The sequence below is a fragment of the Amyelois transitella genome, chromosome 9 (assembly GCF_032362555.1).
Source record: "Amyelois transitella isolate CPQ chromosome 9, ilAmyTran1.1, whole genome shotgun sequence".
Taxonomy (NCBI): Eukaryota; Metazoa; Arthropoda; class Insecta; order Lepidoptera; family Pyralidae; genus Amyelois; species Amyelois transitella.
The window spans coordinates 3,952,112-3,970,480 of NC_083512.1; the positions used below are offsets into that span (position 1 = coordinate 3,952,112).

At 36.4% G+C, this 18,369-nt stretch overlaps 2 protein-coding genes across 2 annotated transcripts in view; one reads left to right on the forward strand and one right to left on the reverse strand.

Moving 5' to 3' along the window:
* The first annotated feature begins 6,838 nt into the window (after positions 1 to 6,838).
* Positions 6,839 to 18,369, forward strand: part of LOC106134708 (uncharacterized) — a 72,445-nt gene continuing 60,914 nt past the window's right edge. Inside the window, exon 1 of the mRNA XM_060945960.1 lies at positions 6,839 to 7,194. Within this exon, the coding sequence (XP_060801943.1) occupies positions 7,164 to 7,194 (31 nt within the window). The 5' untranslated portion in view covers positions 6,839 to 7,163. The remainder of the gene's footprint in view (positions 7,195 to 18,369) is intronic.
* Positions 9,534 to 10,907, reverse strand: LOC106134707 (uncharacterized). The gene is made up of 2 exons (XM_013334815.2): positions 10,705 to 10,907; positions 9,534 to 10,592 (listed from the first exon to the last, which is right to left on the reverse strand). Exons 1-2 carry the CDS (start codon positions 10,853 to 10,855, stop codon positions 9,832 to 9,834), a joined length of 912 nt encoding a protein of 303 aa, XP_013190269.2. The 5' UTR covers positions 10,856 to 10,907; the 3' UTR covers positions 9,534 to 9,831.

Below are 18,369 nucleotides of genomic sequence, written 5' to 3' on the forward strand. Positions count from 1 at the left end.
TTTCCTTTGTCATATCTAACGTCCACGGACGGGTTCAAAGCCCGTAATTCGTTAAGGTTTCTTTCAGAGTTTCATTTCAGTATGAATGAAGAAACCCCAACAGAGCGCACTGTTGGTGAAATTGGAAACGATCGCCCGAAAGCGAAAAATAAAAGGAAGCACTCTGAATCATCGAGTTCAGACTCCAGTTCATCCTCATCTAGCTCATCGAATGATCATGGACGCAAAAAGAGGAAAAGACAGAGGCTTAACGTGAGTAACCGCATGTTTAAAAAGCTGATCAGGGAGGTAAATGAACTTAAGAGCCACGTAGCCTCTACAACTAACATACACAATACTCCATCCTGTAATGATAGCATTGACCCTTATGTCAGTGGGGAATTATATGAGTCAGACAATCAATCACATCATGGTTCTTGTCCAGATTCTAACCAAGCAAAGCTCAATTTTACCTTGAGCACTAAAATCAAAGAACCTTCTATCCCTAACACCCCTGATCATATGCTTCAACAATTAATGAAACTACAGCGGTTTAACAGCTCTGACTGGAACAGTGTGCGTTATGCTGACGTACAGAAAACCTGCTTGCACTCTCCGGGTTTTACCAGCTTAGAAGCGAATGATGAGGTAAAGCAATACGACAATTCCAGATCATATGTCAACATGGAGAAGGCATTTGCAGGCATCACATTTGCTTTGTTACAACAAGGTGAGGCCTTACAAATAGAGATGCAAAATCTCCTTTTACTAGCAAGTCAAAATGGTTCACTATCATACACCGAAATTCACGAAAAATTAAACAGCATGTTTTTAGAAAGTGGTTACAGTAAAGCAGCAAACGAGACCATGCAATTAGCTTGTGGGCATAGAGCGGAGATTATTCAGCAACGCAGAGAAAATATCCTCTCTTTGGTGAAGGATCCGCTTCATAAAAGCTGTCTACGGAAAATACCTCCATCAAGTTCGAACTTATTTGAAACTGAAAGATTTAGCTCCGCTTTGGAAAAAGCTGGCGGCATCAGGAAAGTCTTCTGGCAGAAAACCAGGGATCGCAACTCTGCTCCGCAGAACGGTCCCGGGACATCAGCGCATGGCACAACCCAGAAAAAGCCTCAATTCAGCCAGCAAAAAGGTACACAGTCAAAGAAGACAAAAGACTATTCCTTTCAGGAAAAAAATAAGAGTCAAAGAGGAAACCCAGGACAAAGACCCAAGGACAAACCCAGGAGTAACAGATCCTTCTCTCCCTCATCCCGCCGGGATAGGAGAGACTCAAATAAAAGATACTGACTCTTCTCAGGCCTTCCGTGCCGGTCAGCTCAGTCTGTTTCCTCGTCACTGGCAGGATCGAGGGGCGCCGCCTCACATCCTCAACATGTTAAAAGGCTATCGAATACCACTTCGATCAAGGCCTACACCGAGAATGCCAAGTTTCCGACGTCAAACTCGAAACATAGGCGAAGCTGCTGCCATTATAAAAAAGCTTTTAGAGCAAAACAAAGTATTGGAAACGGTAAAGTCTACACCCAGCTTTGTGTCGACAATATTTCCATGCCCCAAAGGCGACGGCACGTCAAGGCCCATATTCAACCTAAAAAACCCGAACAAATTTGTTTGTCCGGGAAAGTTCAGACTTATAAACATTCAAAAGGTACCAAATTTCATTCAATCAGGCAACTGGATGATGAATATCGATTTTCATCACGCCTACTTCCACTTACCTATCGCCAGGAGTCACAGACGGTTCCTATGGCTGATTTTTTGCAATCAGCTCCTACAAATGGTCTGCTTGCCCTTCGGGATCAGTTCTGCTCCAAAAGTGTTTGCAACAATGGCGAATTGGATCGCACAACAACTGAAAAACGAAGGAACTCTAGTACTAGTGTATCTAAACGACTTCCTTTTTGTAAATCAGGATCGAGCATTATTACGCAACCAGACAACATTCGCTCTGGACTTGCTCAAAGTTACATGGTTACCGAACCAGCAGCATCTCCACTACAATTCGAAGGAAATGCTCGCTATTATCAATGCATTAAAAGATCACGGTCGGCACCTGAACTCTACGACCTTGGCCATGAAATGAAACAACGAAACAGTTTCCTACCTCCGCAAGGAAGGGGGAACGAAATCCACAGCCCTGATAAAACTTACTTGCTTAACGGCAATTCAACTACTCAACTATATTCACCTGAATATTTACCACATCTCAGGAAGTTTCAACTGCAAAGCAGACTGTCTGTCACGGGGTGCACCCTCCCCAGTATGGCTTCACCTTCAATCTGCTATGACTCTGAAGGTGTTCAAAAAGTGGGGCTATCTAGTAATCGATCTACTCACATCACGTCGGGCTCACGTAGTTCCCTACACATTGCTCGACAGAGCGCAAGTTCACGATGCATTCAACAAAACATGGACTTACCACCTAGCATGGGTGTTTCCTCCATCACATCTGAACAACGCATCAGCGAATTATCTGACTGCCCCCTTCATCGTAATAAATCTACGCTAAGTTCTGATAGACTTATTGACAGGACTACCTCCATCCAAAGCATTAGAAATGACTTAGAAGATATGGAAATGTGGGGGTGGAGTCAACACTTAACCAATTGGTCAACAGAACAACGTGAATTGCTGTCATCAAGTTGGCGTAGGTCCACGCTTAACACTTATCGGCCCGCATTGAAGAGATGGATAAAATGGGCAAAGGAACAAGGTATTGATATGTATAATCCATCGGGATCTGATTTCGCGCGTTTCCTTGCCGACTTACACCAAAAAGAAAAGCTCTCACTTAGCACTATTCTTGTCCATAAATCTGCTATTTCTACATTTGTCAACCCAGAAGGCCAAGAGAAGTTAAGCTCTAATAGCCTGGTAAAGCAAGTGCTAAAAGCCGTTGCTTTAGCGACCCCTAGACCTAGTAAACCACCCATTTGGGATACGGATATCCTCATTCGCTTTTTGAGCATAAAGGCGACCGGTCAATCTGAGATATTAGAGGCAGCAAAAAGAACAGCAACCATTCTTCTACTCTGTTCAGGAAGACGAGTGCATGACCTCACATTACTAAGAATTTCACCTGAATACTACTCAGTGTCAGAAGATGCAATAATTTTCACACCTGCCTTCGGCTCTAAAACCGATACCGATAAAAGACGACAATCCAATTGGAAATTGATGCCGAATGAGGAGAATAACCTACTCTGTCCAGTATACTGGGTAAAACATCTAATTGCCCTTACGCAAGAACGAAGATCCCGGGCTAAAAGTGATTGTCTTTTTGTAACCATAACAGGAACCCCTAAACCCGCTTCGCGTACAATTATCGGAGGCTGGGTGAAGAAACTACTTAATGACGCGGGAATAGAAGCCACTCCAGGAAGTCTGAGATCAGCTGTTGCATCTAAGAGTTGGATAGAAAATTTCCAACTGGAAGACATACTTTCCAGGGGAAACTGGAAATCTGCTAATACGTTCTTTAGATTTTATCGGAGAGAGTTAACACCCTCCTCAGCACATGCTCACTCTATTTCCGCTTTGTTTACTCCTACAGATGATTGATTAATACACTAAATTAGAAAATCATATGCTCAGATTTCATATTTTCTTTTTATAATTTTGTTTGTTATAATTTATATATTTGTCTACATATAGTAACAATGTGTTGATTTACAATAAAACATTAATAATCACCTATGCCTCGTCACTGCTGGCACCTATACCATCTACCTATATTTTAATAAAAATATAGATTCGATGACTTTAAAGTCTTTTTGATCACATTAACGTTCCCTAGCGACCACCAGGCGATAATAGACAAATCTCTCATATAATAAGCTTCGAATAACGGTACAGTACTGTTTAATAGCGACATTTTACCTGAAAATAAAATGTTTATTAAACATACTTACCTTATTCGAAGCTTAGTTTATACATCTACCTGGTGTTATAAAAACTACTCAATGAGGAAAATATTGGACTTCAAAATCCAACTGCCTGTGGTGGCGCTAGTGTCGCTTGGTGGGGGGAGGCGTGGTAGGAGACGGAAGGAGGGATGCGTGGACCTAAACCGGAAGTCAAGACTAGTACTAGGACCGGAAATAGCTGCCCCTCTCTCATATAATAAGCTTCGAATAAGGTAAGTATGTTTAATAAACATTTTATTTTCAGGTAAAATGTCGCTATTTAGATATAGATTTAATTTCAAATTAGAATTCAAGGTAAAGGCTTCAAAAGTCAACATAACTTATGTATCTAGTACACCTTTTTTCCTCTCTTCAGCCCCCGCTTGTTAACCTGGGCTAGGGTTTCTCACGCTGTCTTTATTATGGGCCTAGGGTCCGTTTGCCGTCCTTTTTTCCTCCCATTTTGTTCGGTTCGCAGTGACATGATCACATACATATATAATCATTTTCATCGTCACACTAGGATCTCTTCACCTGGACCTGGCGGAGATGGCATAGCGAGACATTTCTGTCCCAGATAGTGAGCAAGCTTCCGCAACACGTGGCCGTACTCTCGTTTCTCTGGCATTCAATATATCTGCTTCTCAAGTGGTGCAATTTGCAAGGCATAGTTGCGGACATTTAAATTGTCTTCAGCTTAAAATATGAAACATGTTGATAGTTACTATAAAATTCTTATATAATCTATAAAAATAAAAAAGAATATGTTGACTAAAGGCGCACTCACTTATCACTAAGCAATCTCTTCCAGCCAACCTTTGGGTAGTGAAAAGTTTGTTTGTTTGTTTGTTTGAATCGCGCTAATCTCAGGAACAACAGATTCCAATCGATCGAGGAAGACTTTAGGCTATATAACATCACGCTGCAACTATTAGGAGCGAAGAAATAATGGAAAATGTGAAAAAACTGGGAAAATTATTCATCCTTGAGGCTCCTTGGGCTTCCGTTGCATGCGCTGCGAAAACGGTTCGAAATACCAAAAATATATGTATGAAATAATTATTCCTCTTGAAATAATCTAAAAAAATGTCTAGGACTGTATATTTCTTTAAACTCACTAGAACCGTTTTTATGGTAATCAAATTTAGTCGAAATTAATGCATTATTTGTTAAGAGTTGTATCAACGTAATAATTTTGAATAAAAAAAACAGTAAGTAGGTACGTCAAAAATAAGTTTGCACAAAAATACATTTATGATTACACCTTGTGTAGCATACAACGGAGAATAACCATGACATACTCTTCTACGCGTACGAAGTCGCGGGCTACAGCTAGTGTATATAAACTATTTATATAAACTTACACAGACTTCATACAATAAATAAAATACTACATAAAATAAATAAATACATAATTATAAACATATCTATTGATAATATCTTCAGTAATCAGTAATATGAATATTTCTATCAACAATAAAAATAAGTTGTGAAGAGAGATAGTACTATAAGTTCCTTTTAAAGGTACCTATTGTTTGTGAGATATGTATATTGGCATGCTGTATTTACTTATCTACATTTTTACTTACAAGAAGAATGCCATGGTATATCTTTTGGAGTTTTGGTTTACGGTAAGCAAAGTACCTATCACTTTTCGATTGTCCAGAGTGAAAACACTACGATCACTACTTGTAGATACAACTTAAACTCTGAAGAGAGGATTACACAAAATATGGCCCTTGGGAAAGAGGCGTGATTTTATGTATGTATGTATGTATAGCCCATTTGCACTGCGTTTTAGTCAAATCAATCATTGCGAAACTTTGTTAACTCTTAATCCGGTGTTATTGACTTGGAGTCGCCATATTTAATTTGAGCCGAACAGTTAAAACATGGCCCAAAATGTAGCGGCATAAGTAGCTAATAAGAGCGTGCGACACTAGCGCTATATGCGTACATAGGAACTACAGTGTCCCAGGCCTGAATGAAAGCAGCCGGCAATGCATAGCATAATATCTCTATTTGGTTTGTGCGGCAATGTGTCAATTATACGAGAGTGGGGAAAAGAAACACTTATTAATTTTTCTGACTTATTCTAAGTTCTTTATACATATGTACCTACTTACCTCGAAGTTCTTTATACATATGTGTGGTCACAAGGTAACATGAAAAACCTACCGTCAAAATCTAACTATTTTTAATTTTAACGATACAGACATTATATCTGTACTATACAATACCGAGGAATTAATTGTAGGAATGTACTTGTGGCGACATCTCTACGCCACTGTGAACTTATAGCCAATCACACAATGGCCGATAATAGCGAAGAGATATAATCGCGCAAGCAAAGATTTTACGGACTGGGGCATTTTAATTATATTATATTATTATTTAACTAATATTTTACGTTGGAGCAATTTTACAACTTGCGACACATCATCGTCGGAACCGCGGTTCCCCAGGCATAACAACTTAGCAAAGTCTTGCTCTAAAATTCATTATGAAATTGTAATAACATCAGATCATAGCTAGGTACTCCTTAAGGATAAACTAATATTTTTTTTTTTATATAATGGCGGATTCATAACATTTTGTTACCACTGAAAACTCAAATCTCGAAGCGATTTAAATACGGTCTAAGAGAGGATGATGGAGGTGGCGGAATTAAAGTTTTTTTTTCTTTTTGACTAGGAAACCAAATTCTCCAGAAAGCAGAAGTTCTTCTATCTTTTAGTGACTCTATAGTCTTATTTAAAAAATCTAAGCTGGTTCAGTTCAGTTTTAGATATTAGACTTGGACGTGTCTTACACTCACACACATACACATAAGCACCTCACGAAAACACGTGCGTGCCCTATACAGCTTCGTTCGACTTGTTTGTACCTGTACTATAGAGACAGTGACAGTTGATTAGTGGACGGGTTTGAAGCAGGTATCGCGCTCCGCTCGCCCGCCGCTCTACCGGTTTAAACGACAACGATCGAACGAACAAAACGAACTTTATTGAATTCTAAATTTGAAAATAAAACAAATAAATGTATAAGCAAATGTTGCTACATTAATAGTTATAATAATAAATAGTTTAACTTCGTGGTTTAACTTTGTGACTAAGTGTAAGTGCATAGCGGTATCGCAGAACCAGATTTTGTGTCTTCGATGTATTGAAAGTTGCCTTTATATTTGTTTATATTATACCTACCACCTATTGTTGTGTGCTCTGACTACATCTTAGTTAAACTTGATTTTTTTCTATGTCCCAGCGGAGTCTGCCGAAAACAAAAGGTAAGATTCTTTAGAAGCTTAATACAAAGCGCTTTACAAATATTATGAATCACTTAGTTCTAAAAATATGCGTTACCAAATCAAAGTTATTTTCAAGCAATCTTCCCATAACCGGAAAATATTTAGGTCAGTAGGTATGTTAAATATACACAAAGTCAAAACTATTTCCGTAATGCAATGTATTTTAATAATTTATGAAGCGAACCAAAATCCGTCAATAAATAAGGATTCCTAAAGAATTGCTAAAAATAAAACAATTTACATGACAAATAAATCATTGACTGATAGGTACCTACCACGTTCTGCATTATGAGCGCTCAGTCTCTTAAATGTTATAATGACCCCCTATAGAACAAGTTAAAGCAAATTCCAAGAAATGAAGACTACTTGCTTTGCTTATCTTTTTAGTACGGAAGGGCAGGTTCCGCTAACTCCGCAGGTAACATTTCCATTTGTATTTGGCGATAAGCCAATGATTTCAAGCTCTTAAGTCGACCTTATTGCGTTGGCATAAGAATTAAACGTTTAGGTGACAATCAGTTACAATTTGTACCTACTTTGTGTGTGTTGTTCATTGACAAAGGAAAATTCTATTGTAAAATTTTGTGTGTCGGTGAGTTTTTCGTGTGTATCAATCCAAAATAACATTTGTCTTCTATGCCACAAGAAGACTACATATTATTTCATTCTTGAGATGCCTTGCCTTGCTTCTTAAAAGCCTACCACATCAGGTTTAAAAAGAAACAGTAAGATTAAAAATATAAATTAGTTAATTCTTGCACGAATAGATATGTCTGGTATAGCTGATTAAAAATAATAATCTGATCTACTGTATTGTCTTTAATTTGTGGATCTGATTAAATTAGCGTCACCTAGTAACCGTAACGCGATGGCGCTGATGCAATTTCATACAAGTTCGTTTTTACTTGCTCGACGCATTTGATCAAGTAAAACTGACCCCTCAGGTTGAAAAAACTATGGTTCGCTACATACCTACGTAGATAGCTACGTGACTTATGTTCGAAATTAAACAATGAATAATTGATATCTTAATATTAACTTCTACTTTGTTCTCATAATCTCCTTAAGATTCGATTCTATCAAGACGTAGGACAATAAGGCATTTCTACTAGCCAAACACCGGGCCGGACAGTTCGTTCATGTCGGAGTGCGGTGGAATTAGTATCTAGGCAGTAGGCATCATACCTTTTATTTACAATTGGAGCCAGATAAATTATTTAATAAACTAAGGCATAAGTTTTATTTACACCTAACTCTTCAGTGATGAGAAAGAGGGACAATAATCCCAACTAACATTATAAACGCAAAAGTAAGTTTATTTGTCACGTGTTTCTACTTACCAATATACCTAAAAAGCGTAAACCTATGTAATTATGAATCTGGAGAGGGTGATAAGGTATCTCTTATCCCGGTAAAAAACATAATTCTCGTGGACTTTGCGAAAAACCTGTATTCCTGTTATATGTGGTGCTAAATGCGTGTGGCGATGCCGCGGATAAATCTAGTATCACATAATAAACTCGTAAATGGAGAATAAAGGAAGGAGGATGAAGACTAATAAAAATTGATTTTAGTTATCGATAATTTTTTGAGGAAGTGAATAAAATCCAGAACTGTGATGTCTTTAAGAAGAGAAATTAGTTACACATTAACGATGTGTACATGATCTTCTGCTGAGAGCTTTTTGATCTATCAAATGTAACAGAAAATAACATTTGCAAGCGTACAAATAATAATAGCGTTCGTCAATTTTAGATTTTTTGTATTCATGTTTTTTACCGACATGTTAAAACAACATAACAAAAAGTGAAAATAATTTTATTTTCATTTGACAATTGATTGTATACAAAACACATTTTGTCAGGGTCAATAATGTAAATTTGTTTTTTTAAGAGTGAAAACGTTGACAAATGTTTAAAATTAGGTTACTAACTAAACCTACCTATAAGTTCGTACAGATGACGTCATTGTGTACTTTTAGAATGACCCCAATTTTAAACATAAAATGTAATATAATAATGACCTCAAATAATAAAAAATAAATGAGTAACGTCTTCATTATACATAAAGTTTCATTTAAATTTATAAAAAAAATATAGGTAGGTACCTAAGAAATTTTAAATATACAGAAATTGGCTATACAGCTAATCGTGGCCTTTCAATTTTCAAAACTGTTGGCTCTGTTAATCTCGTAAAGGATATAGACTAAAAAGGAATTTACTTCTTTTGGGTAAAAGGGAAATAAACACACATCTTTACTAATTAACTTTCACATTTATAATATGCCTAATATTAGATAGGGTTGGAACGGGTTTGTATATACATAGTAAATTGTGAATTTGCCATACAGCAGAACGTGGGCTGACAATATTTTTAAGATTGTGGTTCTGTATACCCTACCTACCTACCCCGTAAGGGATAAAAACGTGATGAAGTATATATACTTATGTACATATGTGACAATCAAAATCAATCTTGCATAAAAATTGATGAATTAGACTAAGTAGAACAGGAACTAGGTATAAGGTAGTGTCAAGTGGAATTATGTACAGTTAATTGAAATAAACAGTTTTATAAAACAAATGACCTAAGTTATAATAACAATCAAACAAAATTCTACTCAATTTCATCTAATTCAAATTCAGTCACCAAACAACAGATTTTCAAACGAAGCTCATCTTGCTTGGTTACAGAAAACTTCTTCATGTATCGTCCTAATTCTTGACAAAAAGTATTAGTATCAGAATTTTGATATATATCGAATATAGTCTCTGTATTTTCCTCTCTCTTTACAGATGATGTTTCTGCCACTGGAAAAGATATGTTTTGATAGCGTTTCTTTTTTGATGTGGTTGGTGAAAATGCACGAACGTAAATTCGCATTTCATCGTCAAGTGAAGAGGAATCTTCATCTAAATCATCACCTTTAGGCGATCGAGACTCAGATTTGAAGTTCGAATCATTAAACACTTCGACATCACTTTCAATATCAATTGCTGTTTCAGGTTCTATATTTGCTGGTTCATTTATAATTAAATGTGAATATGATGCCAGTGATTCGTCTATTCGTTTAGATACTAGTTTTAAAATTTTGTCTAAATGGGCCTTGTCAATATCTGCTTGTTCTTCACGTTCAGACAAAACATCATCTATGGTTTTCAAGTCTAACGCAATTAAACCCGTTTTATTACTCAGGCCTTCATCTAATACTTCATTATTGTTTGATTGTAAAGAAACATCAATTTTATCTGCAACATATTTCCTTAAAAACGATAATCTGCCGTCGAGGTATTTCGTTCGGACAGCACTGACATTTTTATTCACTGCGTTTATGTATTTTCTTCTTATTCTAGACCATTTTGAGCGGCATACAGATTCTAAAAAATAATATATAATAATAAGTACATTTTAGTTCAGTCAATTATTCTAAATAATTTATCCCGTATTAATTTTTAGCAGCTGATATGTTACAAATTAAAATAAGCTTACCCGGAATATTAGTTAGTTTAGATATCTTGCGCCACATTCGTTCTATTTCTAATCGTGATTTATATGTAGATGAACAATATTCTGGATGTTTCTTCATAGCTGCAATCAGCCTTAATTCTTCCTTATTCCACGCGTAATTTGAAACGTTCATATTGTAAATCTTGTATATAAAAACTAGCGTAATCGGCAATACATCATTTCATTCTCAAGTCCAAATGGCGACTGAGGTGGAGAAGTGGAGCGGAGAGGGTGCAGTCGGGCTGCGGGGGGCGGGCGTCGCCCGATACGAAGGCGCGACAGTCCTCGCCTCCCGCTTCCCCGCACACGCGTTGTTGTTCTCCGTTTGAATTCGGTTTTGAACCGCATTCGAACACCGCCGCGCCGCGCCGCCTATGATTATAACTATGTATCACACAAAATATGTATAATGTCCCCGTAAAGTAAAAAATATTTTCTCTGTTTGTATGTATGCGCGAATCTCTGAAAATTGTGGACGGTTTTGTGGCTGTTTGAAATGTTGGAAATAGGGTTTTGTGAGGAACGTTTATAATAGATGCTACACGTACGAAGCCGGTGCGCTTCTTTTTAATAATAGTAATACTCAAAGGCCACCGCCTTTGCTTCAAAAAGAAAAATGGGATGCCACAATCGTTGTTTTCATGTTAAATCTTTGACAGTTTTGATTTTTTATATCATTATTATTTATAGATAATTGCGAAAATATGGACGTCAGTGTATTAATAAAGTGTGTCTGTGTACCTATAATGTATTGCCTCAAATCAATAACCGGATTCTGAATAATATAGAAATGGCCATCACAACTTTTAATTTTATATTTTTCCTACTTGATGCAAAAACTGGGTCGGGAATGTCTGAATTAAGAACTTATTGGGTAGTAACCTACTGTTCTAAATAACCAATAACAAAACTATTTTTACGTTTCGAGAATTCTTTGCGCTTGCATTCATTAAAACTTTAACTTAAACATCAAGGTGATGCTAAATCACAAACGAAAATTAATTCATTCATTAAAGTGTTCATGTTTGTTTAGAAGCGGAAAAGGCTATGGAATGACCAATAACCACAAGTCTCGTGTCAGCTTAGTCATAGACTTACTTTTGTTTGCGAAGTAGGAGTTAATGTTATCCATAGAATCAATAAAATGTGCATCAACAAGGAATAAAAGCCTATTTCTTTGCTAAATTATACTTAATTACATTCAACTACGCACATAAGCAAATCAGAGTACTTACTTAACGGATAATACGGAATAATCTTTATTTACAATAGGTATTACTTACTTTAGTTTATTTGTCTGTTAGTTAACTCATTTTTGCACATAAAAATATAAAACTGTCATTGGTTTAAGAAGATAACATACAATGACGGACTTATCCCAATCGGGATTTCTTCCAGTCTTTTTTATGTTTTATAGTTAAATTATATTTTATTTTCGTTAGACAATACAGTACCTACTTAGATATCAGCAACATGCTTTGTAAAATTCTAACAGGAACGCTTTAGCAACACTCCAACCAAATTGGCTTTTAACAGATATGCTTGTATTTTTGCTTAAAAACAAACACCTAAATCTATGAACTGAACCGATTGTCATGAAATTTGGAACAGACAACTACTCAATTTTCAGAATTTATATAGACTTTTATTTGAAAATACCACGGGAGCGAAGTCCGATACAATAATTTAAGTACACTCAATTCAATTAGACTTTTCAAACTTTAAAATATATTTTTTTTAAATTTAGGCAGTAGTTAATAACGAAAGTCGTGACAGAAAGCATTTCGAAAGCTTAAATTCACTATAAGATAAATGGAGTTTACGTTACCGCAATTTCGAGCCTGCTTAGGTCCGTGCAACTATTATGAAACGAGTAATTTTGATGCTAATTATTATTATTGAGTTATCAGTGTTCCATGGCCTAACTATGTAGGTACTATATACCTAAACATGGCAATTTGTTGAACGTAACTAATCATGTGTAGTGCCGTGTGGTTCCCGGCAACAATAAAATAAAAATAAAAGAATAGGACCACTCCATCTCTTTCCCATGGATGTCGTAAAAGGCGACTAAGGGATAGGCTTACAAACATGGGATTCTTTTTTAGGCGACAGGCTAGCAACCTGTCAGTATTTGAATCTTAATTCTATCATTAAGCCAAATAGCTGAACGTGGCCTTTCAGTCTTTTCAAGACTGTTGGCTCTGTCTACCCCGTTAGGGATATAGACGTGATGATATGTATGTATGTATGTATGTAACTAATCATTATTAATTAATTTTGCTTTAGGTCCGGGTTTTTCCGAATTGTTTTTATACGAAGCGACTCCCTTCTGACCTCCGCAGCCTCTGTGGAGCATCTAACTTGTATTGGATCATTGATGCACTTTGCTAGTTGCCTGAATTTGCAGGTTTCCCCATGATGCTTTACCACACTGTAAGGGCATAGGTTAGCAATTAAACTGATGAGTACATAACTCAGAACTGATTGGTACATGGCAGCAGTAGGAATTAATATGTCCATCAAACTTTTTTCAAATCTCTCTATCTTGAGAGTAACCAAATTATTGACCCTCAAAACTTATTAACATCCTGTCGTATATTCCAGTTTCGTCATCCCTGGCTAGTGTGGACTTAAAAAATTATTAACATACATCAAATCGCGTGCCGTGTGCCGTGTGGTTTCCGGCACCAATAAAAAAAAATAGGACCACTCCTTCTCTTTCCCATAGATGTCGTAAAAGGCGATTAAGGGATAGGCTTATAAACTTGGGATTCTTTTTATAGGCGACGGGCTAGCAATCTGTCACAATTTGAATCTCAATTCTATCATCAAGTCAAAAAGCTGAACGAGGCCTATGAGTCTTTTCAAGACTGTTGACTCTGTCTACCCCGCAAGGTATAAAGATGTGACTATATGTATGTATGTATCAAATCGCGCCTCATTCCCGTTGGTGTAGTCAAAGACTACATCTTTCCACTTGCCATGATTTCTGCAAAATTCTTTCGCTTCATCGTTCATAACTCTCTTGATGCAAGTTGACGGTTCAGGATGCTCTTAATCTGACAGTTGGCCAAGATGTTGAAGCATTTGATCAACTTTCCATCTTTATTCATTGATTTCTACAAAAAGCGTTGGATTGTCTTTAGTTTTTTACTCCTGTATTTCATAAAACTTTGACCAATGGATCAAAAAGACCGTTTCCCCATAACTAGAAAGATGTTGATGTATACTTTTCCTATGAGAACCCGGTTAATAACCGGGCATTGCTCCAGTAATGAATATTTCATTAGCATTGTAAGTAAGACTCCTGGGGCTCAGATGTCCATAGATAGGTGTCGGTGCAATACATTGCATCACAGATTCAATATTGCAAGTTAACTATGCAATTACTTTGAAATTACACCTGGGGTTAAAATTTAATTGAGTCTAGACTGGATGACGATATTGATGTCGACCGATTTAAATTTTGTCACTTTTTTCCTGATTGTTATCTGTCTAGTAGGTACTGGTTTTATCCCGCGTGAAAAGGTACTTTAGTAGGCTTATACTTATAAACTTAGGATTTTTCTTTCAAGCTATGGGCTAGCAACCTGTTATTATTTGAATCTCAATTCTATCATTAAGCCAAAAAAGCTGAACGTGGTCTGTCAGTTCTTTATGAAAAGTACCCCATAACCGATTTCCGTATTTTACACTAGGTACATGTTTGCAAATTTTTATAGTTAATAGTTTAATTGTGAAGAGGTAACATGCAAACAGACATAACGATGGGATTGAAATAAATAAGTTACGTTTTCTCCAAACAATTTTTCCAACATAGACTTAACATCAATGAAAAAAAATCTTCGGTTTCCGGCTCCAATACAAAAAAGAATAGGACCACTCCATCTCTTTCCCGTGGATGTCGTAAGAGGCGACTAAGGGATATGCTTATAAACTTGGGATTCTTTTTAAGGCGATGGGCTAGCAACCTGTCACTATTTGAATCTCAATTCTATCATTAAGCCAAATAGCTGAACGTGGCCATTTAGTCTTTTCAAGACTGTTGGGTCTGTCTACCCCGCAAGGGATATAGACGAGACCATGTTATGTTATGTTTTGTTAAAAAAAATCTTTCTTTATGACCTTCAAAATAAGAAATCCTTTGATCCTAAGATAAAATATGATAAAAATCGAGCAAAAATATAAAAAATCCAGTTTGCCAACAGATCTGGCATTACGTATGCCACACAGAGCACGAGGAGGACATTGCTCCCGACCGGCGCTCCCTTCCTACGTCTTGCTGACCAAACGGGCTCTAGCTTTGTCTATATTAATCTTTTTAATCGAATCCTCTTCGGTTTAATCTTTTTATAGAGTTGCATGTTGCAATCGCGCGTCTTTTACATCTATGGTTGCAATGTTTTTTCTCAGATGTATTGTATTTGTTCGTTTCTTTTTATTTATTTTTTTGAAGTGTTTGGCTTTGGCGGGTCTCTGAAAGGTTCAAGAATACCTTATTAAAATTATATTATGGTTTACAACAAGGCTGATTAATCCTGTCTCAAAAAATAAAATTGTAAACATCCATCCATGAAAATATGAAAGCAACTCCATTTTTCATAAATTATTTCCTTTTTCCACCGACGGGTGTCTACAAAACTAAAATGCTATAGAAACAATGGTAATAAAACAGACAGGTACCTAACCAAAGAACTAATAAACCCACACATTTTATTGGATGGCTGTATAAGTACAGTTTGGTTATCACTTTGTCTCGATAAACCGTTAGCTGTCGAACATAAAACTTCCTGGCAAACGTTCTTATAAGCCGACGTGTGGGCATTATTAAGCTGCAGTTGAAGGTAGGTATCCAATCCATCCATACATATAATAAAATTACAAGTGACCGATGACTGTACTTGACATATACCTTTTGTCAAAAATCGATAAGTTTTTGGTTACTTAAGGTTGTTAAAAGTGGAATTGAGATTCAATGTAACACTTGGATTAAGTGTCCATTGAATTTCAATTTTATTATTAAGCCCAAAGATGAATGTTGCCTTTGTTTTTTTTTACATACATATGGTCACGTCTATATCCCTTGCGGGGTAGTCAGAGCCAACAGTCTTGAAAAGATTGAATGGCCACGTTCAGCTATTTGGGCTAAATGATAGAATTGAGATTCAAATAGTGACAGGTTGCTAGCCCATCGCCCAAAAAAGAATCCTAAGTTTGTAAGCACCTTAGTCGCCTTTTACGACATCCATAGGAAAGAGATGGAGTGGTCCCTATTCTTTTTTATATTGGTGCCGGGAACCACACGGCACATTACGGGTATTTTTTTTTCGAAACTATATTCTCCTATATTCTCAGTGTGCCCGGTTTAGGATATAGAAATCTTCTATTCTAGTAGCTGTATTATTACTGAATACTCACAAAGCATCAGTTTCACCACATTGACCAACTCAGCCTTATCGAATATCAGCTGATTTATCATTCGTATGATTCACAGCTTTGTCTCAGAATCAATGTGGGGTCGAAAATGACCACCTAATGTCATTATGAATTAATCATTGGGAAAGTACAACTTCGACTCATATATATAACTGTCACTTAATACCGCTTAGTTAGATCAGGTCGAGTTATAAGGTTATGAAAGGTTGGGAAGGGAAAGATGTATGCAGGGATCGTGGCAAGTGGAAAGGTTAGTCTCTGCCTACCCATTCGCGAAGTGGCATTTTAATGTATGTATGTATCATTCTGAATTTAACTTTATCATCATGATGACTATAAGAAATATGCATTTCATAACCGCATTGGCCTACTGTCTGACCTCTCGGCCTAAATTTGCTATGCACCGATATTGCGCCTGCGCATCACGTAGCGAACACTGTTGCTGTATTATTTGGCACACAAATTTTAATATGCTGAATAACCGTTAGTAATTTTAATAATTAGTATTGTCTAGAATGAGGTCCTGTGTATTCACGATCTATTATTATTTCCTATCTTCTTCCTTCTTTCTCTGACTCTTCGAACAATAAAGAAGATGAGACTAAAGGTTTGTTCCATTTTACGTGAATTCTGTTGACAAGATGCTGCAGACTGGACAAAAAAAATGTGGGGAAGTGCTTGAGGACCGGCAGTTGTAAGCCATGAGAAAGGCGCAACTGGAACCAGGTAAAGATAAGAGACAAGAAATGCCAAGCGATTTCTTGGATTTATAGGTTTATAAAAGGAGAATATAAACGAAGTGCAGGTTCGTCGTCTCTTTATTTTTTTTCAGAACATTTATATAGTAAAAAGCTAATGGGGCTTTTGAGACAGATTTACACTATATGGCATTGTTACTATTTTACCGATATGCACTGTTTTTTATACACTATGCATTTCCAATTCCGATCCGAAGCAAATAAGTTCTAAATTAAATATAGAGGTGACGTACCCACGCTCCTTTTATTTATAAACCTGTAAATCCAAGAAATTGGTTAGCAATTTTTCTTCTTTTTGCGAGCTACGTGAGTCACAACTAGATTTTACATTACAGTGCGTAAAAAACACATATGCGTGTATGCAGTATCATCAGAATTATGTAATTGCAAGCCAAGCTCAACGAAAAAATTGTTGATTGTGAGAAAATTTGCACGTTTGTGCTAGTGAGATCAAGAATGCCATGAAGAAAAGAAATAAGCTAGTTTGGTTTTGATATCTTGCTTATAAATAAAATAAAATATAAATAAATAAAAAAAGCTGTATTTCTTTTCAGTTCAACATGAGTAAAAATCTTGGGTTACTACTGAGTGACTGACTGACAACTTCAACTGAAACTTCTAAACATACAAAGCTGAAATTTGGCATGTTTTTACTCATATGAGAGAGAGATGCGAAAAATCTCACAGAAAAGGGAGATAATGGAGATCTTTCATCCTAGATGAACTGACAAACTGCGGGCACTTGTATGTGTAATTTAAACTTTTAAACTTGAGAGACTTCTTTTAGGCGATGGGCCAGTAACTTGTCAGTATTTGAATCTCAGTTCTGTCATTTTTTTCAAGACCGTTAGCACTTTCTACCCCGCAAGGGATATAGACGTGATTATATGTATGTATGTATAATCTAGTTTTATATTATATTGTCTTCTCTTCAAAGACTTTTCCTCAATCATTTGATATTATTATTTGCTGATCTCATATGATGACGTAGTCACTAAGTTGGTATAGGTTTCCTCGCCGTTAGAACATCGATTAGTATTCAAAGTAATGCATAATTTATAAAATAGTCATTGCTACAAGGCCGAGGTTCAGATTTGAACCTGTGCCTTTCCATCGCATATTTTAACTGGGCATCTTATCGATCCGACACATAGGTACGCTGTAAAACTAATAATTCACTTTAATAAAAGATATTTTAAACGAAGCGTTCCCCAAAACCTTTGCATCGGAATCTAATCCATATTGGCTCATGACCACACATCCAGATGCCTCAATGTTCAGATTTCTTCACGATGTTTTACCTCACTGTAGATCGTTCTTTACCTAACTTGCAAAAGAATAGAATAGAATATTTATTTGCTTTTGACTAGGGTTTACAAAAGGTGTAAAAACAAAACATATTTCTTCCTGGTCAGCCATTAATTATAGCATGTAAATTATTATAAAATTA

Bases quoted from the DNA above. Each gene is read 5' to 3' on its own strand.
- LOC106134707 (XM_013334815.2), bottom strand. From the start codon at position 10,855: ATGAACGTTTCAAATTACGCGTGGAATAAGGAAGAATTAAGGCTGATT. The intron at 10,593-10,704 runs GTAAGCTTATTT...ATTATTTTTTAG, and splicing joins TAAACTAACTAATATTCCGG to AATCTGTATGCCGCTCAAAA.